This window comes from Trichogramma pretiosum, unplaced genomic scaffold (assembly GCF_000599845.2).
Source record: "Trichogramma pretiosum strain Unisexual culture from Peru unplaced genomic scaffold, Tpre_2.0 scaffold110, whole genome shotgun sequence".
Taxonomy (NCBI): Eukaryota; Metazoa; Arthropoda; class Insecta; order Hymenoptera; family Trichogrammatidae; genus Trichogramma; species Trichogramma pretiosum.
In genome coordinates, this window is record NW_019640835.1 from 383,249 (window position 1) to 406,751 (window position 23,503).

The window sequence follows — 23,503 nt, forward strand, 5'->3', positions numbered from 1 at the left end:
GCAGTCACCTGCTAATCGATCAATTGAACTTTCGAGATTTATATTTTATTTAATTAATTAATTTATATCGAAACAGTTCTCGTGGATGCGAGTGCAAATTAATTTTACGATTTTTATCGAGTATCAGTGATTGCAATGAACTCTTTATGCATCGATCAAAAGACTAAACCGTCAGTAATCTTATGAATTTATAGGAAAAATATTCGAGTTGAAATTTAGTCCTGTTCATTCACAAATAACCGAATTCAATACACTAACTTTTTTGGCTCTCTGAATTACCCATGAAAGCAAATTTTGAAAAATATTTCTGAACTAAAAAACTGCAAATCTTTTTTTCGTATTCTAATTTTCGAATACAAAAATTGTTTTTGAATTAATGTCAAGTGTGTAAGAATTTTTAGGCTCAGAATTTTTGTATACGATTTTCAATGTGGCGTTTACAATCTTCTTCAATTACAACATTCATTAACATTTATAAAGTTTAATGAGCTAAATTGAGTTTTTCGTGCAGTTAAAAATCTTTTTTCTGTGCAAAAAAAGATCTTTATTTGTCATGTCATTCATGAAATTTTTCATGTACACCGAGTGCACATCTACTCTGAATGCCACTTTTACGAGATATATTAATTGTTGACACAATTTTGTATACCGTGTCAAGATTGACAAATTGCTAATTCTTTTTATAAACTCTTGAGCAAACGCAATGCCTTTGCACATGCGATCAAATATTGTTTCTTTTCAATTCATTTGACGAATGATTACAAAAAGAAATCATTTCATTGTTACGAAATAAATAAATAATCTCATTCAGTGTGGCGCAACATAGTGAAAGAACACGCTATGCGTTGAAATTTGAAGAGCATCGAATCGTTTGCTATACTACTTTTATGCGTTGGCACAATCATCATCGTTTTAAAGTTGATATTTATCGTGCTGTTATCTTGAAGTGCACCAATTTTTGCTTTTTATATCGTATTCGTACAAAATTAGCACGAAAAACAACATTTTATACGGTGAATATTCGATCGCATCAACTCAGCTCTTAACCATGGGCAAATCATCTTTCTTCTTATTTTATCCTTGTCACAGCCAGATGATTAATTTCGGCAGATTCGATGCGTTACACAGCGAATTCAGTTCGATCGAAAAAATCGGAGAAGCAAAGCTGGATTACGTAAGGAGCGTAGATTGGTATAGTCAGTTTCAAAAATAAACTTCACACTGGATTGACTTTATATGCGCGAATGAAAACAAAACGTCGGGGGCTTGCGGGCATTGTGTCGTCGTGGCGCATCGAATTATCACACTGAACGAGTAGAGATGAACACAGGGACAGGACATTGATTGAAGTTCTGGGAAAAACGTCGGCGACGCATACAAGAGCGCACAAACGCGACTCGCTCTGTGTATGTAGTCTCAATGTTGAATAATTGTGCAACAACTTCCTTCGCGGCCTGGGCCGTATTAAAAACACGAGCCGTGCGAGGCGCGATTTCAATCTCGCCGCGTACTTGTATCGCACGCATGATCCTCTATATGCAAGAGTGCGACGACGCCGACTACGATAGGCGATGGATCTTTGCGTCGAATCACGTAAAATAATTGCCGTCACGTTTTTCGAGTAAAAAAGCCTTTTTTCCTTCGTTATTTATAAAAATAATGCCAAGAGCGTGGCATAAGCGCGTATACGCGTCCGATCTCTCTCTCTCTGTCGTCCATACAATTACATAAACTCACAACGAGTTTGTCATTGACTAGGTATGCACGATGCAGCTGATTGTGCTCTTCGCAAGCTCCGTATTATAATTATATGCGCACGGAAAGAGAAGAGTTATATAGATAAAAGTTTTTTTTTCCTTCGATCGGCTTCGGCTACAGATAATAGCGATAATGCTTATTAATTCGCAATGATGCGCGTTGTTATTATTTACTGGAACTTTTGCCGAGTATCGATTTGTTTCAGCTCCACGCTGTATGCTCGATTCATAGCGATAAAAAGAATCTGGTTGAGTTTCTCGCGCAGTGTCACAATTGAATGGGCTTCGTCGTGTGTGATCGCGAGCGAAAATATATGCTACTCGGGGTCTGCTTCGTCGCTATATATCCAGAGTTGATCGAAACGAATCGAACGAAACTAGAAGAAAGCAATTCAAGATAGCCGGGTGTGCTCGCGATAAATTCCGACGACATTATGCAGTTAGTGCAGGCAATCCTACATAAGTGTCCGGCAGAAGCAGCAGCGGCGCGATTGCCTATAAAACTACATAACGTAGATTAAAAAACGGCCGAGATAAATGCCAATAGTGTGTGTGAGCCCGTGACGAGGTTGCAAATAAATCGCGGCTCTATTCTTTTTCTATATTATATGCACTCGGTGTGCTCGCATGACTGTACACGCTATAACTGAGTACAGAGCAGTGTCACTGTGCAGTAGGCGATACTAGTATACGAGCCATAAAGCGTGCAAACAACGGATTATTGATAAGCGACAGGTGAGATCAAACATCGTAAAAGACGATGGGATCATTTGTTCGCGTCAATTATAGCCGTCGCGCGCAATAAATCAACGTATCCTCGCTATACTATATTTTCAAAAGGTCCAAGAAGAAACTTTGTCTCGGCGGCATTCGAGAAACGATACAAATCTCATCACGAGGGAAACGTGTTGTTTATCGAATCTCGCGCTGTTGTCTGCAGAAAGAGGCTTCTCCCAGGTGCCAGAGGTCCGATAAAGTAGCTAATATCTATAAATACGGAACTCGAGCGATAGCCGATAATAAACGATTATCGCTCGCACATATACGCAAAGGCTCGGGTGCTTATATGCACCCACCCCTCCTTCCTTCGGTATATTCCTATAGGCCAATGAAAGCCTTGCACGCATCGACAGATCGTTTAACGTTATAATGTACGCCATGCGCCGAGCGTTGCGAACAACGCGGTCAACTCCTCTCTCAATAGCGTGTAGAGTATAAAGAATCGCGCGCCGAGTTGGCCAGTCGCGTTTTTTTCGAATACACGCAAAACAACCGCACATATCATACTTTTTGCACTTACAGCACAGGCAGAGATCAGCGGAGTATGTACAGTAGGCGCTCGCTCGACAGCCTATCGGGGGGACAGTATGTAAAAGCGCCGTGGCGACGTATGCACGAGTCAGATTATATATTGGCGCGCGTGCGGCTAAGCACAATATCATCGTGCGTCGACTGTCGTCGAGAACGACTCTGACTTGTACACATTCGCGTTCTCGCGCGGCGAATGAGCGGGGAATCGCGCGCGCAGCCCTTGTCCGTCGCGTATATTTACACAGATATACGTTTGCACATTTAGTAGCCAGTTCTCGCTTATACCTACCTACTCGACTTTGGTATTCTATAATATACAGTCAACGCACACACTCGTGAGCTTGGACTGTATTACGGGTGACTGACGCTGCTGCTGCCGTTTTTCCAAGTTTCAGTTGATAGTAGTTGGTGGTGGCCGCGAGCGAGAAAAACAAGTGCGAAAGAAGAGAGCGAGAAAGGAACGCGATTCAGCGCCTATTTGATAGTTCTTGTTGTGCTGCGTGCGTGTGCGCCTGCAGCGCGAATATAACAGCGAGAATATAGTGGTAGTGACTGGCAAACTATATAGTGTGGACTTTTTTCGAGGTTGGATAATTATTCGCCTCTCTTCTCTCGTATACACATATACGTCCGCAGCTGACTGCGGATAGTGTGCGCGTGCAGTGGTGCTTCGCAGCTTGCATGCACGAGTGCCAGCGAGAGAGAGAGCAGCAAGAGCGAAAAAAGCCAAGGAAAATCGAGAGAGGCTGCCACTAAGAATCTGTGACATCAATGAGGCAAGATGGAGATGAATCACACGATAGACCATTTTTGTGGTTCTAAATTTTGGGTAAGTTTTTCTCTCGCCGTTTTTTTCTCTTCATCCTCCCCGAGCACGACTGCATATATACTGCTCGCTCGTCAGCTCGTGCTCCCTTCGTGCCTCCCTTGCTATGCGCGACTCGCGCATATCTGCAGCGTGATAAACATAGCACGCACGAATATCCGCATCTCTCGCTGCTTTACGCGAATTATTTTCTCGACTCCTGAGGCGTGCTTTTCACCGCCGAGGCCGTGTTTGTATCTATGAATGGGACGTTTCGTCGCCAAGGAGTCGCACGCTTATCTAATGCCAACACACATTACCGAATTATTCCTACAAGCTCGCATGTTTCAAATGTCAAATGATGAATTAAAATCGTAACAATGACCGCGTTGTTTTTGAACACGAGCTGATAAGAGTCGAATTGATAGATTTCAAGTGCTTGTTTATCGGAGAAATGGATATTATATGACCGTTGTGAAGATATTATACGCAACGTTTTTTTTGTCGCTGCAAGCCTACCTATAAATCGTGCGTATCGCTCGCAAAGGCTTGTCGGTCCGCACATGAATAAACACAAATTACCGATTATATGCGGTCAATTGATTTCAATTTCTTTTCTTATGATTTTCGCGTGTATCGTTCATTCTTTTTATGCCATGCTAACTTATTAGACTCCGTGCTAACTGACCAATTGTACTCTTCATAATACTCGTGATTGATATGCGTTATCTTTTTTAGAACAAGCACTTTTTCATCTTTGCTAGATTATAAGTTGTGGGCAGCACTAATGTCTTTTATACAACTTGGAAATAAACTTTTCTGTGCTACTATTATGCAATAACTTATTTAGGAGTTTTATTCTGTAACATAAAATTCTTTAGTATTTTATGACTTTTGAGTTTATTTCAGTTTTTTAATACATTTTTGTTCAAAAATACCTAGTAATTGATTCTTCAGTTATGATTTTTCGAATAACCAAAATTATTATAACAGTACCAATAGTTATTTAGTTGGCGTTATGAAATTTAATCCCCGTGAGAATATCAATCTTCATTTGGCTTTACAAGTCTTGAGCTATGATTGATCATAATTAACCTAAATTGAAGCTCACTTTACTGTAAAGAATAAAAAGATTGTGGAACTTATTGTTGATGCTTCAATTACATTTGTAAAAAAATATTTTTTAAGCATTTATTTTTTTTTGTATTTAGCAATATTTTTAGTACTTTCATTTCTTCAATTAATTTTTACAACTTATTTTCAAATTTTGCAGGACTTTGATATATCATGGAATACAGATGATCCAGATTTAACAAGTTGTTTTCAAAAGACAGCTTTAATCTGGGCACCATGTTTCTTCTTATGGATATTTTCATCATTCGAAGCCTATTACTTGGTGAACAGCAGCAAAAAAAATGTTCCATTATCATGGTTATTCATCACAAAAACTGTCTTTACCGTAGCATTAATTATATTGACAATTATGGATTTGGGTAAAGCTATCATAGACATTGCAAATGGTCTTGAAGTCTATGCTGTAGAGTATACTACGCCATGTATAAAAATAATTACTTTTGTAAGTTTTCACAGTATTTATATTTCTTGCTACAATGTAACAAAAATATGATAACTAACTTATTCAAATCTTTGTCCAATAGGTAATAGCAGAAGTTTTGATGTTTTATAATAAAAAGTATGGCATGAGAACATCTGGTTTATTATGGATGTTTTGGTTCTTCCTTTCCCTGTGTGGTATAGTTCAATGTAGAAGTTTATTAAGGAAAGATTCTAGTGAAGTGAGTACAATTTGAATTTATATTCGATTAAATTTGATCTACTTAATTTATTAAAATACCTTGTTCTAGATTGAATCGATGTATGAATTTGTATCATACATGATATACTTCCCAATAGTGATATTATTGTTCCTACTAAACTTTTTGGTTGATTCAGAACCTTTGTATTCAAAATATCCAGCTGTAAGTTTTAAATGTTTTTTTCTGTGAGTTGGTATAATCATAACTTAGATGTCATTTTTATAATTAGGTTGAGAAACCATGTCCAGAACAATCAGCATCATTCCCATCTCGTCTTACATTTGGATGGTTTGACTCATTAGCATGGAAAGGTTTTAAACATCCTCTTCAAACCTCTGACCTGTGGTCCATGAATCCAGTAGATATGGCTAAAGAAATTGTACCTCGATTTGATAAATACTGGGCAGAAAGTCTGCAGAAAGTTGATAAGTAAGTATTTCTTTGAATTTTTCTTCAAGCATAGTATATAATGTATATAATGTTATTATATAATAGTATATAATGTTATTGTTATCTATGATGGTCTAAGTTATTATTCTTACTAATTATTAAATTAAATTATTATGAAAATTGTTTTTTAATTATTTGCTCTCAAGGCATTTTTGGACAAATCGTGAGTATGAATATTAACACACTTTAGAACATGATTATTTTAATGTTAGAATTAGTTTATATTGCTTTTTAAATGTAAAGAAAATTTTTCTAGCACTCGAGGAGCCAAAGCAACATTTCGAAAATCCTCTGGTCAAGTGGACTTTAATAATGGTAAAAAAAAGAAAATGGCTTCAGTCTTACCTCCACTCTGCAAAGCTTTTGGACCTATATTTTTATTTGGCGTGATGTTAAAAGTTGTTCAAGATGTTATGACTTTTATAAGTCCTCAAATTTTAAGGTAATTCATCATTAAATTATCAATTATGTAAAACTATTGTTTATACAACCAAATAGAGTTGTATTGAATTAAAAAAAATTCTTATATGTAAGAAAAAAGCAAAACTTAGGGAAAGAAAATATTCTATGCACTGAATTAAATAATGTAAAAATTTTTTTTTACCAGTTTACTCATTGACTTCACATCCACAAAAGATGTACCTGTGTGGAAGGGCTATTTCTACGCAATTTTGCTTCTTTTAACAGCTGTAATTCAAACTTTGGTTCTCTCCCAGTACTTCCACCGCATGTTTTTAGTCGGCCTCCGCATGCGAACGGCCCTTATAGCAGCAATTTACCGCAAAGCCTTAAAAATGTCGAATTCGGCTAGAAAAGAATCTACAGTTGGTGAAATAGTCAATTTAATGTCTGTAGATGCCCAAAGATTTATGGACGTCACGGCGTACATAAATATGATTTGGTCGGCGCCTTTACAAATAGTCTTGGCCTTGTACTTTTTGTGGAATAGTTTGGGACCTTCTGTGCTATCCGGTCTGGCGGTGATGATAATTTTGATACCTGTAAATGCGCTGCTCGCCGGGAAAGTGAGAAATCTACAAATCAAACAAATGAAAAATAAAGATGAAAGAGTCAAACTTATGAATGAAGTATTGAATGGTATTAAAGTTTTAAAACTTTATGCTTGGGAGCCTTCTTTTGAAGAACAAATTTTGCAAATTAGAAATAAAGAAATTAAAGTACTTAAAGAAGCTGCATATCTTAACGCCGGTACTAGTTTTATATGGTCTTGTGCACCATTTTTGGTAAACTATCATTTTATATTTGATTTTTTTCAGTTTGCTTGAACATAAGATGTAAAAAAAATTTTAATTCAATTTTTTAGGTGTCTTTGGTGTCATTTGCAACATACGTTTTAGTTGACGAGAGCCACGTTTTGGACAGTAAAAAAGCTTTTGTTTCACTCAGTTTATTCAACATACTAAGGTTCCCACTTTCAATGTTGCCAATGATGATTAGTAATGTTGTACAAGTTAGTTCATTTTCTTCATGTAATTTTAATTCAAGGATAATATTCAATCAAATGATTAATAATTTTTTCAGGCGTCAGTTTCAGTGAAACGTATCAACAAGTTTATGAATTCGGAAGAGTTGGATCCGAACAATGTACAACATGATCCAAGTGAAGGTATAACAACAATTTTGTATCTATTTCTTTAAAAAATTTTTGAATTTTACATACCTTGCTACTACATAAAAAAAAATGTTAAAAAATGTTACGTTTCAGCAAATCCATTGGTCATCGAAAACGGCAACTTTACATGGGATTCGGAGTCTTCGGAAAGTAAACCAACTTTACAAAACATCAATTTGAAAGTAAAACAAGGGCAACTAGTTGCTATTGTAGGAACCGTGGGTTCTGGTAAAAGTTCTTTAATATCTGCACTTCTTGGAGAAATGGATAAAATCAGTGGCAGGGTGAACACAAAAGTAATAATTTTTTTAATATTGTTCAATGAAATTTTTAAAGAATTTTTTAATTCACCATTATTCTGTAAAATAATTGAATTTTAAATAATCTTTCTCGTTGGATTTAGGGTTCAATTGCCTATGTTTCTCAACAAGCTTGGATTCAAAATGCAACCCTTCAAGATAATATTCTATTTGGAAAACCACTTGACAAAGCTCTTTACCATCGGGTCATTGAAGCTTGCGCTCTATCTCCGGATTTAAAAATGCTTCCTGCTGGCGATCAAACTGAAATCGGGGAAAAAGGAATAAATCTTTCTGGAGGTCAAAAACAGCGCGTTTCCCTCGCTCGTGCAATTTACAATAATTCAGATATTTACTTCCTGGACGATCCTTTAAGTGCAGTCGATTCGCACGTGGGAAAACATATTTTTGAAAATCTCATCGGACCTCATGGTCTCATGAAGAAAAAAACCAGAATCCTTGTTACTCATGGAATAACGTACTTACCTGAGGTCGACAATATTGTGGTGCTTAAAGATGGCGAAATTAGTGAAAGCGGTACTTACAAGGAACTGCTAGAAAAACGCGGTGCTTTTGCCGATTTTTTGGTGCAACATTTACAAGAAGGTATTTTTTAATTCTACCAGAAAATTTTTTATTTTTTACACATATATTAAATTTGAATTAATTATATTTTTCATGGAACTAAGTTGGAAATCGTAAGTCGCTCAGCTAAATTAAATTGTAGTTTGATCCCTATAATTTTTATACGATATGATGCGACAGTACCGTACTCGTTTGAAATTTTGTTTTGATTGTATGTTCACGTAATTCTTAAAAATGTCCTAGTTTTATATTGAAAATAAGCTTATTGATGTGATGTTTTTTAGAAAACTGTATTTACTCCATTCCATTTTGAAGACATTATACCAAAGTAGTCCTAAAAGTTTGTGAAAATCTTAAGTTTTTTACATTAATTTTTTTATGATTTTCAATAGTAAAATCAGAAGAAGAGGATACTGAAGATCTACTCGAAATAAAACAAAAACTTGAAACTACAATTGGTAGTGAAGAGTTACAACAAAGAATAAATCAGGCAAGATCAAGAACATCTGTCAGTGTTAGCGAAAGTGGTTCGCTAGCGGACAGGCGTTCGTTAAATGGATCTTTACATCGGTAATCATATTTTTTATACAACATTATGGAAAATTTAGAATTTTATGCATTAACCAAATTTCATTTTAGACAACCTTCTACCGATAGTCAACAGTCGTTGAGTCCTCTCAGAAGTAATAGCGTAAAAAATAAAGAAGAAGTTCAATATAAAGTTGGAGAGAAATTAATTGAGACTGAAAAAGCAGAAACTGGTAGTGTGAGTATAATTAATTTGTGTGACAGAATTCTCTTATCACTCTATCAATTTTGAATCAATGACACCATGATATTTTTAGGTCAAATGGAAAGTATATTCACATTATTTGAAATCGATTGGATGGTTTTTGGCTATATCTACAATCATCATGAATGCAATCTTTCAAGGATTTAGCATTGGCTCTAATGTCTGGTTGAGTGTTTGGGCTGATGACCATCATTATATTAATAAAACTATTGAGGGAGTAATGATGAATGTAACAGATCCAAGTTACCGTGATATGTATCTGGGAGTATATGGTGCCCTAGGCTTGGGCCAAGGTATGTTTTCATATAAAATGATGAATTTATTTTATAGAAAATATTAATTTTTTACCATATTGGATGTGAAAATTTATAACTATTATTTTGATTTATTACAATGATTAATACGGTTTTTAGTTATAAAAAAATAATTATACGGTTTTTTTTACGTAAATGGTTATATATTTACAAAATTGTAGAATTTCGATATAATCAACTAATAGTTCTAGCATAGGGAAAGTGTGGTTTGCTGTGTTTCCAAAGAATTATTTAATAATTTATTAGACATTTAATTTTTTCAATTTTTCAATATTCTCAACGTGAAACATCATAAAATGTCTTGTTCAAGTAGATTAATTTGCCAAAAGCTTTTGAATATTGATTCATATAATTTATGATTTATTCTGTACATTATTTTACAGCTGATGTTTTAATCTGTGCATGAATTACCCCCTTTTTATTAGTTTTTTATACAAAATTCTATTTACGTTACTTGCATATATAGATATACATAATAACTAGATGATCTCAATATCCTTTTTTCACTATTTTTCAGTTTTCGTAACAGAAATATTCATTGAAAATAGGTGTAATTAAATGTTAATTATTTTTCATATACAAATACTCGATTTTTATTAACAATTATAAAATTTAAAACATCTAAATGAAGAATTTAATCAAAATAACCTTCGAGAAAAATTATATAATTAAAATTGAATCAAGCTTGCTTATTAACCCCTAAATACGATTAATAAGCACTGTACAGATTCATAATATTACGTCCCGCTTGCCGTACCAAAAATTAATTATTCATCAAATAACTGCACACGATTAGCAATTTATGATAAGTACTGTATACTGCATTGGAAATGAATTTTCAGCAACGTTTGTGTTACTGGCGCAACTGACGATGGTTAGCGGCTGCCTCCGTTGCAGTTATTTACTGCATTACAAACTATTGTTCGGCATTCTGCACTCGCCGATTGGATTCTTTGATACCACTCCATCAGGCAGAATATTAAATCGTTTCGGAAAAGACGTTGATATAGTTGACAACGTATTGCCACCCAACATTAGAGCTTGGTTATTTTGTCTCGTGACGGTATGTGGGACTTATTAAAGATCTCACATTTATAAAAAAATGAAATGCACCAATAATAGTTTTTTTGCAAATCAATTGAAACTCCATTAAAGTATATTTGTAAAACGGAAGCTCAAGTAATTTTTGGCACGTTTTCGTTGCCAAATATTATTTGCGATTAAATTTTTAACTTTAATATTACGATATTCATCCACGCCACTACTGTAAGGTACGTGGACTAACAAAAGATTTAACCGGCTTTACACGCACACATTTACAGTTATAAAGAATCACTTTTTTGGTCCACCAATCACTACCAAAAACAAAGAGAAATTCACCTAAATACAAGACTGAATTTTTCTACCGAGCATAGCGAGTATAGACAATGCATTGAGTCCATATTTAACTCAATACAACAGTACAACAAATAAAAAAAATTTCATTCAAAACAGAGAAAATATATAAGACATTTTCTCTTAACACGTGTGCAGTATTAACAGTTAATTAGTCAATAATTAGTATCCCATTCCAAAGCACAGCAGCACTTCCTTATGAAAACAGCATACTAGATAGGGCGATACTTTTTAGTTTAATAATAATATATGTAAATGTGTAAAAATATTACTTTTTTAAAAATTTCACGTAGATTTTTCCGCAACACCAATTATATGACACATTTTTATAGCTTTGACCAATTTCATTAGTTCCTTAAGCATCGCACTTGGATCTGTGATTGCTTCCAAAGAAATTTTCGAGCACGTCATTCATAATGTTTTTCGTAATCCATCGTCGTTTTTCGACACCACCCCGACTGGTCGGATTCTCAGTCGGCTTGGTAAAGACGTTGATACAGTTGATAATGTTTTGCCGATGATGATGCGTGCCTGGATAGCTTCCTCTTTTTCGGTATGTCGTATATGAAATTTTCCTCCACGACACTTCGGAAACGAAAAAAAAAATCATCTAGCTCAGCGTGCTTTACGATCGAGGTGCTGGCGTAACATCTTCGTTTTATAGACGCACTTATGAAATCGATATGTTAATTGTAAATTAATTCACAGCTTATAAAGTGTCTCATGTCTACCAGCTAGAATTAGTTTCATCGATTTATGTATTCTACACCAAGAAAATATAACTTTCTTCCATATGTATCATGTAATACATGAAAATTCGCTAAGTTTCGCACTTGTAAATTGGCTTCTTGTGATGCAGTATTTTTTAGAGAAAAATCAAGCGTTTAACAAACAAAAAATAATAGCAGATAAAGATTTATGAAACTGTTCGATTAAAAAAAATTAAAAAACCAAATTAAATTATAATTAAATTATAAAATATAGAAAAAAATCGTTTGAATCGGATACAGTGAATGGTATTGTTTGCAGTTTTTAGCGTGGTATTCGCTTCATTAGCCGTGCAATTGGGCACTTTGAGCGCGTCAACTCTGATGTTCCGTGAATCTCTCGCCAATACGTTCCGCGGTCCAATGTCGCTGTTTGACACCGTGCCGATCGGCCGCATACTCAGCCGATTCGGTTCCGATATCGATACCATGGATAACAAACTTCCGATGACACTCATACAATGGGTATCTTGCTTTTTTAGGGTAAGCTGAGTGATTCGCGTTCGTGGTCACATTTTTTGTACTTTGAAATTTTTATGTATACGTATATTTTTTTTACAAAAGCATAACAAAAATGACAAAATTTTTTAGTAAAGATATTTTTAACAGATGCTCATTAGCAAAATTACATTATGCAAATAAATTTATGTCAAACTTGAAAAGATACAACGATATGCCGAACTTGGATGATCACGATATATTTCTTGTTAGATTGAAAAAAAAATCTGGTGTACGCAGTATTAGGGGTATACGAAAAAAATCGAAATTTCATTGGAATCAATTTATAAAATGCTGAATTAAAATTAACATGAAATTCTAATATCAGCCATTTTTGTGACGAAATAATCTCAGATATTAGATTTGCACGTTTTTTTTCGCAGTTTTTAAAGGACACAATTATACAAATGATTTATATGGTTCACTAACTTGATTGATATGATAGTTACTGTTTGAATGCTTAGAAGTTTTTCACTGCACTTTTTGTTATGTACTTCATTTTTCTTTTCAATTTTTCATATTAACTCAACTTACTGAACAACCCATTAGCCCTTGTATGCATAACAAGTCTTCATTGAAAATAATAGTCCATTTCATTATACTTTTCTTATCTCTTTTTGTTAAGTCTTCTTAATACGTTCATTTAAAAATATGACTCTTGTGCATGATAACATCCACTTTAATGTTGTCTTAATCTGATGTTGAAACCCAATTTAGTATTTAAAAAAACCGAACAAGCATGCCACAGCAAACTTCACCCCTTTGCCAAAAAAATTCAAAATGAATGAGCCGGAAAACTTTTCAATGGATTATTGCAGTTTAAGTTTCATTATTCATGAATGGTTAAAAACAATCATTTTACTAATGGGATTGTAAATCATATTGAATTTAATTGGAATGAATTATACAAAACTACACGCATTAATTGAGTATTCTGAGCATTGATAAATGTAGCTACACTTATGAATATTCATTAAACGATGGCGTAGTTATTCTTTAGTTTTTTCACTATTTACTAAATGGGAAGCTTCAATTTTTCAAATCAAATGAGCTTTAATGAAGAAAATATTGGAAAATTTATTTTTCGATTTTTACTACAAAATCAAGTATTTCATCGAATTCAGTAGATTTTTTTTTATTAATAATTATATAAACAGTTTGGATGTTGAATGATGTGTCAGGGCACGATGATGGTGGTGTCTCTGTAAAATGTTGTAGCGTTTTCGAGCTTTTTCTGTGACTTGGCTCCGCAGCTGGGCTGCTGGTTGGCCGCACGTCAAATGCACCTTGTCATGCTGCGCGGAGTTATGCGTGCTCCACTGACCTTTTTTGATACGACGCCTATAGGTCGTATTATTTCAAGGTTCTCAAAGGACGTCGATGTTCTGGACGTCTCGCTCCCCCAACAAATTTCTGACACCATCTATTGTACGTTTGAGGTAATAATTTCAATAGACGTCAAAAAACCATGAAGACAAAAATTAGTTGATGATTATTAAAAAAAAAGAAATTAAAATTTTACATGGTAATGAAAAAATGAGCCATTTGGAAAGTTGTAGATTTAAAATTAGAAAGAGTGAATGAACTTAATGTAATTTTAGTATTTTCAGTACATTTATTTTTGCCTCCAGTTATTTTCAAAGATCCTGTAGATTGTTACAAATTTTGCACTATAAATATTAAGTTTAAGTTACATGGATGCATAAAGATAATACTGATAAATTAAATATTTATGCCTCTATTAGTTCTAATTTGGCATAAACACAATTATCATAATTTTTTTTCAATAATCACTAGCTCAAACTAAAACAAAAAATATTTGATTCGAAAAAATTGAGTATGCTAAAAATGATTTAATTTTTATGTTTACTTTCATTCTGGAGGTATGAAACTATGAAAAAATGTTCTAAACAACCTAAATATTGCTTTCAAAATTCGCAGCTGTGTGTATTATTCTTATTCGTTACTTGTTAATTTGTGTGTCCTCCTGTATTGTAGGTGAAACTTGTTGATGGAATAACTATATTGTATAATTGTGTCCTTTACATTAATTATTTTTATGTTTTAACTCGTTCACATCATAATTCATATCTTTTTGAAGTGTTTTCATATTCATATTTACTCGGTATAATTGATTAACTTTGTCAGTATAGCACACTTTGGTGGGCCGCATATAAATACCTAATCACGTAGATATAGATAATAATTTTACATTACGTGAGCTTAATTTTGGAACAGGCAAACGTTACATTTCAATACTCATCGATTTGGTCAATAATATCACTCATTACAAACTTTACCAGATTCACTCAAACAAGCATAATGTTTTTTTTCAAGTTACTTGAAATTTTCTTTCGCAATTTCATTTTTCATCGGAAAATCCTCTCAAAAATTTTTTTTTGCTTTTGTGTATTGATTACGTTGTGTTACTCAAACAACCACATGTTTTAAAGTGTATCAAATCAAAATCACAGCGCTGATGTTTCATTTACTTTTAAAAATGATTGAAAATTCACTCTTGTTTCAATATCAATTTGCTGCTTTAAAAAATAATTCACTTTTAAAAATCACGTCAACGTTGTAATTATGCGCTGTGATTGATTTGACTATGGCACTTGCATTGGGATCGGTCGAGCAAGCGTCAAGTACCCTAAGAAAGATCTTAAAACAAATAAATGATATTCCAGGTGATAGCAACGCTCGTCGTCATCAGTTACAGCACGCCGATTTTCATAGCTGTTATATTACCTATAGGACTTATTTATTACTTCATACAACGCTTCTATGTGGCAACGTCGCGTCAATTAAAGCGTTTAGAATCAGTCTCTAGATCGCCGATTTACTCGCATTTCGGCGAGTCGGTAACTGGCGCCCAAACGATCAGAGCTTACGGAGTGCAGGACAGATTTATCAAGGAATCCGAGAGCCGAGTTGACTTCAATCAAGTCTGTTATTATCCTAGCATAATCGCCAATAGGTATGAATTCTTGTTTGTACTTTTGTGTTTGTTTTTTCTTCAGTGTTTTAATTTCATGCAAATTGTCTCTTAAGGTGGTTGGCTATACGATTAGAGATGGTGGGCAATTTCATCATCTTCTTTGCTGCACTATTTGCTGTACTGGACAAGCAAGAGATGAGTAGTGGTCTAGTTGGTTTGTCGATCAGCTACGCTTTACAGGTACATTATACTACAATAGTGTAGGCTTTTGTTAGTCAAAGCTGCATAGTATAAAATGAAATGATAAATATAAATATATTTAATATTAGATAACTCAAACACTGAACTGGCTCGTACGCATGACATCGGACGTCGAAACCAATATTGTCGCCGTCGAGCGTATCAAAGAATACGGCGAAACGCCACAAGAGGCAGCTTGGAATAAACCAGAGAATGATCCAGACAAAGATTGGCCTGTGCAAGGCAGTGTGGAATTCCACGATTTTAAAGTGCGTTACCGAGAGGGTCTAGATCTTGTCTTGTCTGGATTGAGCTTCAAGGTCAACGGGGGGGAAAAGATCGGCATCGTTGGACGCACCGGCGCGGGAAAATCTTCGCTTACCTTGGCTCTGTTTCGTATTATTGAGGCAGCCGATGGAAAAATCCTGATTGACAATGTTGACATTTCAAATTTGGGTCTTCATACGCTGCGATCGAGACTTACTATCATACCGCAGGATCCAGTCTTATTTTCCGGCAGTCTAAGGCTCAATCTTGATCCTTTCAATAAGTGCTCAGATACTGATTTGTGGAAGGCACTTGAACACGCTCATCTCAAAGACTTCGTGAAAAGTAGGCTACAGACTTCTTTTTAAAACTTATTGAAAGTGAACTGTATAAATTCATAAAGTAAATGATTAATTATGTTTTCAGGTCTGCCCAACGGCTTAAACCACGAAGTAACGGAAGGAGGTGATAATTTAAGCGTTGGTCAAAGACAATTGATATGTTTGGCTCGAGCTTTGCTGAGAAAAACTAAAGTTTTGGTTTTGGATGAAGCAACGGCGGCTGTTGATCTTGAAACCGACGATCTTATTCAAACGACAATACGACAAGAATTCAAAGAATGTACCGTTTTAACCATTGCGCACAGACTCAATACTATCCTTGACTCCGATAGGTAAGCTTTTCATAACAATCTTGATCCTTTTATTCAACAATATTCAATTTGCAAGTTTGGATTAAAAACATCGAAATATTTTTCAGGGTCATCGTTTTAGACAAAGGGTCTATTGTTGAGTATGATTCACCTAATACTCTACTGCAGAAGCCGGATAGTTCCTTTTATAGTATGGCCAAAGATGCAGGCTTAGTTGTATCGTAAAATTAAAATCGTTGCCTGGCGAACCTCGAATACCGAATTATTAATATTGCCTGTGAGCTTATCTAGCACTTAATTTTCGAACCGAATTAATAATGTGTACTTGAGTCACTAAAGGAGCAAAATCCAATTTGAAAATACAATTATAATGTCATTCTTTGTTTTGACGATCATATTCGGATACTTTTTTGAACGCGTTCCCACTATGGTAAAAAAAAATTTTCAAGGACACTTGTGAACATACAGGTATTTTAACTACTGCCAATTTCGAACAAGTAATAAAATTGTTTTTAATAAACAAAACAAAGTACTTGAGCATTAAGACTATTCGAAAAAGCCTTGTTAAAGAGAAACTATATGTGTTGTTTTTATGTGTTTAGAACATCTAATGATCTTTCAAGGTTTATTTTATTTTTCAATTGTTTTATTCACGCGAGGATTTTTTATCATTATGTGTAAATAGCATTTTTCATCATACTTAAAAGATGAATTCTTAAAAGTAATTTTAAGACCGTACGAGTTGCAGTTTGAACTAAATAAATATATTATATATATAGTATTATATTTTTCCACATTCTCTTGTTCTTACAATAATACTTAAACAAACATGATCTTAAAATAATTCATTAACAAATCGCAATCAACTTGTTCATTTTCATAATTTATTCTTAACACAGCTAAAGGCAAAAAGGTTATAAAATAATTCTCGTACCTAAAATGTTGGGCCTAAACTTACAAGTTACTTACATTGTTACACTTGATTTTGTATTAAGTTAGAGAAAGTGTAATAAATATATTAATATTTCATGTTTTTAAAAATATTAAGTCAATAAACTAGTAGAATTTACTGATACTTATTTATATTCTGCGATAAACAATTGCCAATATTCTTTTACAAGCAATGGTACAACATGATAAATTTTATTAAAATTTAAAATATATTCTTCGACTGCTCTATTGTAGTAGTGTAAATATAAACTAATATTTCCAAAATTCTTTTTGCAGTTACATACATTTTTCATTCAAAAAGTGTTCTTAGCTTGCTTTGCAAAGTGAAAACGAGTAGTAATCAAATTTGAACAGTTTATCAATATAAATGGAAAAGTATTTTAACATAGACAATATAGTAAATATCTGACAATTTATCAGGATTTTATTGATAGTTAAAGTAAATTTTTGAAACTATTCAATTAAATATTACTTCAATTATTGTACTTTACATTTAGACAGTTCAAATCATATGTATAATGCATAGTACTATCAGTGAAATCCTGGATTGTACATATCTTTGTTATATTTTTAAAATTAAATTACCAGTTCTTTCTATTGGTAACAGCGAAAATATTTTAGTTTTTTGATTCATTTTTTAATATATTATCATCAATTTTATTTGAACAGTTTAATTTAAACGTATTTCAATATCTAAATACAATAGTTAATGAAGTTCAAAAATGAAAAAATTTTAATAAGATTATGAATATATTTAATTTTCATAAGTAAAGTGTAGGAATATTGATTTAAACGCATTGTTAAATATAAATTAAGATTTATGCATGATATCATGATATGATACTTAAACAATCAAATGCATAAGTAATGATAATCTACACATATGCATAAAAAAGTGCCTTTTTGTAAAAAAAGTAATGCATGTATGCTCGATATTTGACGTATCTGTCTTGATACAGTGTAAATGTAAAGCCAATAAATAAAAGTTAAAGAGTTTGGATGACGATTCGAATGGCATTTTAGTTTATTTACCCTATATGTTATTAGTTTTTGAGTAGTTATAAATGGTGCTCTTTAACAATATGAAGAGCCTGTACATAATTCACGTGTATGTATTAAATTCAGAATACTTCTCCAAAATTGCGAATTTATTTCTAGAATAATTCAGTGATTAATTCAGTTAATATATTAAATTTGAGAATATCTATTTTATTTATTTGTCGGCCTCAGCGTACTCCAAGTGCAACTGTCGTGGACAGAAAATTCTGAATAGCGCACACAGCAAGAGCCAAGGTTTCTTCGCATTTCTTACGCTAAAATTTTTAGAAATAAAAATTAATGATTGACATATTAATTGTAATTATTCCAAAGCTTACAATAATAAACGAAGTTAAAAATTATACGAATAAACTAAATATTACACCTTAAATAAATTACTTACGTAGGTAATGAGTTTATTTATAATTACGTTTTTGTTTAACTTTAAACAGTAATGATGTAATAGTCTTCTCAAAAATGTCACATCATATTGAACTCATAAAATAATTGTACAGGCGAATCTTTTAACGTTTATTTAGGGAAAGAAGATTTCAATAAAAATTTTAAATTAGGCGCTTCAAAGTGGGGGCGTTTCTTATGAACTAGCAGAAAAATCATTCTGTTCAAGTCGCAACACATGTTTGATCAAAATAGCCTTAAAGCTAACGGTGTGTTCGAACGCGCGTGCACGTGCAACTTTTTATGTCAGTTTCAATCGATACCCTATGAATAACAATAAATAATAACAGTTTTTATTTCTCATCATGGCTCTTGTAAAAGTGAAATCGAACAAAAGAAAAAATGATAATGATAACGAAGTGTCTTTTACAAAGAAGAAAAAAATAGAAGAACTCAGTCAACTCAGAGAACAAATTTCTTTAGAAAATGTGTTTCATTCTAATTTAATTAGACTGCAAGTTGAAGAAACTCTCAAAAATGTGGAAATAAAACAAAAGTATAAAAAACTGTTCAAATTATGGCTTCAAAAATTTACTGAGCAAGTAAACGCTATAGACGATGATGTCGAGTATGAGGTAAATAATTTTACGCTATAATTATTATTATAATAATATCTAAATATTTAATTAAATTTACTTTATTTTTAGTTGAACGATAATACATTGTGTGATAATGTACAAGTGCCTATGGATGTGTTAAAAAATTATTGTCCAGGTGTCATGAAGTTCATAAAACCTACTAGAATAGTAGTTGGAGGTTCTTTTTCAACAGAAACTCTACTAAATGTAGAACCTTCGATTGACATATTTGTAGAAATGCCAGAAAGCCTTTTCGAAGGAGTTGATGGTAAAAATTACAGATATATGAGGAAAAAAGCTATATATCTAGCATGTATAGCAGCCAATTTAGATGAAGAAGTAGCAGAACGCAAATGTTTTGCTGGTGACAATTCAAATCAAACGTTAAAAATTGTTCCCAATGGAAAATTAGGCAAATTTATTATTTATGTGCATGCTGTTGTGCAAGAAACTGCATTTTTGATTAATAAATTTACACCTGATAAGAACAACGTCAAACCAGCTTGGTTTTTTAATGACGCTGCAAAAAAGAAAGGTAAAAAATATTTATTTACTATTTCTATCCAAAAATTAAAGAGATATGTATACAATATAATCATGCAATTAACTATTCTTATTTATAGATAAAAATCCACCTACGCCTCATTACAATAATATCATAATGAGAGATATTGTGTCGATAAAAAATAATGAGTACATTTTGGAATGTATTAATTCTAATCAACAGAATGTTAGAGATGCTATAAAACTAATAAAAATTTGGTTAAGGCAACGAAATCTTCACTTGGAAGGCATGGGTCATGTTATGACATTATTGACAGTACACCTGCTATCAACCAAAAAAATAAATGCTTATATGAGCAGTTATCAGATTCTGAGAAATATTTTTTTACATCTAAGTAAGTTACATTCAACATCAAATGCATTAACGAAAAGCTTTTCTAACAAAAATAAGTAATTTCAATTTAAATATTTCTAGTCAAACCCAATTGGGATGAATTTAGCATATGTTCAGATAATGAAGCAATGAATCGAATTTCTGATTATAAAAAGTACAGTGAATGTGTCATCCTTGATGTAACTGGATATCAAAATATTGCTGCTAATTTATCAAAAGCTACTATTGCTAGAATTTCAAAAGAAGCAGCTACGAGTATAGAAATATTAAATAAAAGCAGAGTGAACAGTTTTCAACTTCTGTTCATGTCAAAAATACCTTTCTTTTGGACTTTTGATATGATATTATGGTAAAATCTTATTCATTATTAAAATTATAGTTATGTAAAAAAATGAAACAAGAATTAAAATTGAGTATTTCATTTCAGCATAAATGATATAAAAGCCTTGGAAAACGCTGTTGACCGCTTTTGTAGTGAAGAAGATAAATTAAATTTTGGTAATAATCTCTACGTCCTGGCAAACAAACTTACCAAAAAATTGTTATGTGAAGGTTTGGGTAAAAGAATTTCATTTGTTATATCTATGCCACGAAAAATTAAAGAGTGGAATTTAAATGAAAAAATTCCTACTGATATGGAACCTATTCATTTGGGATTCAAATTTGACCCTGAATATTGCTTTGAAACTATTGATAAAGGCCCAGAGGTTGACAGTTTTGAGGTAAAAAATTTATTACTAATGGTTTTTATAAATTTTTATATTCAATTTTATAATTATTTTATACATTCTCTATAGGCCATAGCTTTCCGAAATTTTTGGGGTGCTAAAACTGAATGCCACAGGCTGGACGGAAAAATACATGAAGCAATTATTTGGGCTAAAAGAAGTGCCACCCCAGCACAAAAGCGTTCAGTGTGCAAAAAAATAGCGCATCACTTGCTGCAAAAAAAACTGCAACTTCTTGATAGGGTTCATTACAAGTTCTACTTTAATCAATTGGAAACTTATTTGAAACCAAGAATGGTACGTTGCTTTTATGATTTTTTATAAAAATATAGATACTGTCTCAAAAACAAAGTATAATTTATTTTCATATTGTAGGTTCAAGTAAAAGAATATTTATATAGTCAGGAAGGAGCTTGTTTTCGAGCAATAAATGTTTTTTCAAATATTGAAACCAAGCTCAGAAGTTTAAAAGAAACTGATTTACCTTTGACAATAAGTGGAGTTCAAGGTTGCAGTGCTGTATTCCGCTTCACTGAAGCATTCCCGCCGGTTTCAAGTTATTCCAAGGCAGATGGCAAAAATGTTTTAGATGGAAAAACACATCAAGAGTTGAGTAAAGGTCTTGAAGTAGTTCCTCATTATAAATCAATTTTAGAAGCAACAGTAAAACTATCAATAAGCGGTAAATGGCCTGAAGATCTTAAAGCTTTTCGAATGACGAAAGCAGCTTTTAATTTGCAAATAGCTGAATGTTTGAGAGAGCAGCACCAACTGAAAGCTTTTGGAAATTTTGAATATTTCGATGTGATGCAGGTAAGAATCATAATTGCCTTTGAATTATCTTGAAAAATAATAAAATTAATGATGAAAGTGAAATTGATGAATCATTTTTTCCGATGTAGGATGGTTTTATTTTCCGATTTAGGATTTCTAACGACAAAGAAATAGGTCTAGTTAAAGAAATTGACGAAAATGGTGTCAAAACTTACGTTGAAAATGAAGAGTCCAGAGAACTAGAGAGAAATCTGGTTCACTTACCGAGTTTAACTGGTGCTCTCTTTGGGTAAGTTATCGCAAAAAATGCATATTCAACGAAAATGTAGTTAACAACTGATTAATAATATTTTTTTCAATAGTTTGCATAGTCGGTACCCATCGTTTGGACCTGCTTGTTGTTTAGCCAAACGCTGGCTTTCAGCTCATATGATCGATTCATTCCTATTTCCACACATCGCAATTGAGCTACTTATGGCTTCCTTTTACATCGCTCCAGAGCCATATGAACGCGCTCAAACTCCGCAAGTTGGTTTTCTACGATTGCTCGAGTACTTTTCACGAGAAAACTGGACAACGGACCCAGTTTTGGTGAATTTTAACGATAAACTGACACGTAAGTAACTCACTTTCCGCATACTATTATGGCTATTGCCGTGTGATTTTACAAATAATTCTTGCTATTTACAGACGACGAGATTCTTGAAATGGAAAACGATTTTGGAACATCGCGTGAAAACTTACCGGCGCTGTTCATCGCCACTCCCTATGATTTCAAAAAAAGCATGTGGACAAGCGAGGCTCCTCAACCGATGATATTACATCGTGTCAGTGCTTTAGCACGAAACTTTTTACAATCGGTTGAAGCCCAGATGGTCGCAGGTCAAGATTTAGAACGAGACGAACTATTCAGTCCATCCCTTTCTGATTATGATCTTGTGATCGAGCTTAAGCAAACGGTGATAGCCAGACGGTTGCAGGCAGTTCAAAACCAGGAAGAAGTTACTATCGAACCATATCAAGAGGACGAACTTAACAAAGTACCCATAGTAGATTTTGATCCAGTAGCGCAGTACCTTGCAGATTTAAGAGTGAGCAATATTTTTTTATTTTTATAATCATTCTTTAATGGCATAAATTAACGATCATTTATTTTTTAGTTCGAATATGATGAATACGCTCTATTCTTCCACGATACCTTTGGTGGAAAATTCATCGGAGTACTCATGAAACCACAAAAAACAAAAATTCAAAAACTCACATTAGACAATGCAGCGAGCCATTTTTATACTATTGGAAAAGGACTAGTAGAAACTATAAATGTAAATCAAAATGTTTAGAATTATTAAATGTTTATAATTATTATTAAGTTGAATTCAATAAATAATTTTATATTTAAAATATAAAACAATACTTTTACACTGCAATCATAAATTCTCGATCCTAACAGCCTTTTTAGAATACATCCATAAAAATTATATAAATTATAAATAATAACAATTTAAATGGCAATTTTCAATACTTCATTGTTTATAGTATTCCATACATAACATTAC

At 33.1% G+C, this 23,503-nt stretch overlaps 2 protein-coding genes across 10 annotated transcripts; both read left to right on the top strand.

Moving 5' to 3' along the window:
• Nucleotides 1–2,951: 2,951 nt before the first annotated feature.
• On the top strand, nt 2,952–18,478 carry LOC106649278 (multidrug resistance-associated protein 1). 9 transcript variants are annotated; one of them, XM_014366593.2, is made up of 22 exons: nt 2,952–3,897; nt 5,147–5,449; nt 5,532–5,669; nt 5,739–5,852; nt 5,920–6,119; nt 6,287–6,303; nt 6,384–6,582; nt 6,748–7,384; nt 7,465–7,611; nt 7,683–7,767; nt 7,867–8,069; nt 8,177–8,678; nt 8,762–8,770; nt 9,050–9,227; nt 9,297–9,423; nt 9,503–9,743; nt 10,607–10,827; nt 15,112–15,401; nt 15,476–15,602; nt 15,692–16,214; nt 16,296–16,542; nt 16,629–18,478. In XM_014366593.2, the coding sequence occupies exons 1-22, from the start codon at nt 3,850–3,852 to the stop codon at nt 16,744–16,746; spliced, it is 4,674 nt and encodes a 1,557-aa protein (XP_014222079.1). In that variant the 5' UTR covers nt 2,952–3,849; the 3' UTR covers nt 16,747–18,478. The 9 variants fall into 9 exon arrangements, with proteins under 9 accessions (XP_014222079.1, XP_014222078.1, XP_014222077.1 ...); XM_014366592.2 differs by lacking the exon at nt 10,607–10,827 and adding an exon at nt 13,643–13,863; XM_014366591.2 differs by lacking the exon at nt 10,607–10,827 and adding an exon at nt 11,492–11,712 and having other exon boundaries at nt 2,953–3,897.
• Nucleotides 18,479–19,033: 555 nt separating this feature from the next.
• On the top strand, nt 19,034–23,287 carry LOC106649035 (nucleolar protein 6). Its single transcript, XM_014366303.2, has 11 exons — nt 19,034–19,544; nt 19,617–20,082; nt 20,171–20,446; nt 20,527–20,794; nt 20,873–21,167; nt 21,243–21,470; nt 21,549–21,986; nt 22,076–22,236; nt 22,310–22,563; nt 22,638–23,038; nt 23,108–23,287. The coding sequence occupies exons 1-11, from the start codon at nt 19,275–19,277 to the stop codon at nt 23,285–23,287; spliced, it is 3,237 nt and encodes a 1,078-aa protein (XP_014221789.1). The 5' UTR covers nt 19,034–19,274.
• Nucleotides 23,288–23,503: the final 216 nt, after the last annotated feature.

What these genes read in the sequence shown, in the direction of transcription:
- LOC106649278 (XM_014366593.2), top strand. Translation starts at nt 3,850, where the DNA reads ATGGAGATGAATCACACGATAGACCATTTTTGTGGTTCTAAATTTTGG. An exon ending in GTATAAAAATAATTACTTTT is followed by an intron (nt 5,450 to 5,531) that starts GTAAGTTTTCAC and finishes TTTGTCCAATAG; the next exon opens with GTAATAGCAGAAGTTTTGAT. An exon ending in AAAAAGCAGAAACTGGTAGT is followed by an intron (nt 9,424 to 9,502) that starts GTGAGTATAATT and finishes TGATATTTTTAG; the next exon opens with GTCAAATGGAAAGTATATTC.
- LOC106649035 (XM_014366303.2), top strand. Translation starts at nt 19,275, where the DNA reads ATGGCTCTTGTAAAAGTGAAATCGAACAAAAGAAAAAATGATAATGAT. An exon ending in CAGAGGTTGACAGTTTTGAG is followed by an intron (nt 21,168 to 21,242) that starts GTAAAAAATTTA and finishes CATTCTCTATAG; the next exon opens with GCCATAGCTTTCCGAAATTT. An exon ending in TTAACTGGTGCTCTCTTTGG is followed by an intron (nt 22,237 to 22,309) that starts GTAAGTTATCGC and finishes TTTTTTCAATAG; the next exon opens with TTTGCATAGTCGGTACCCAT.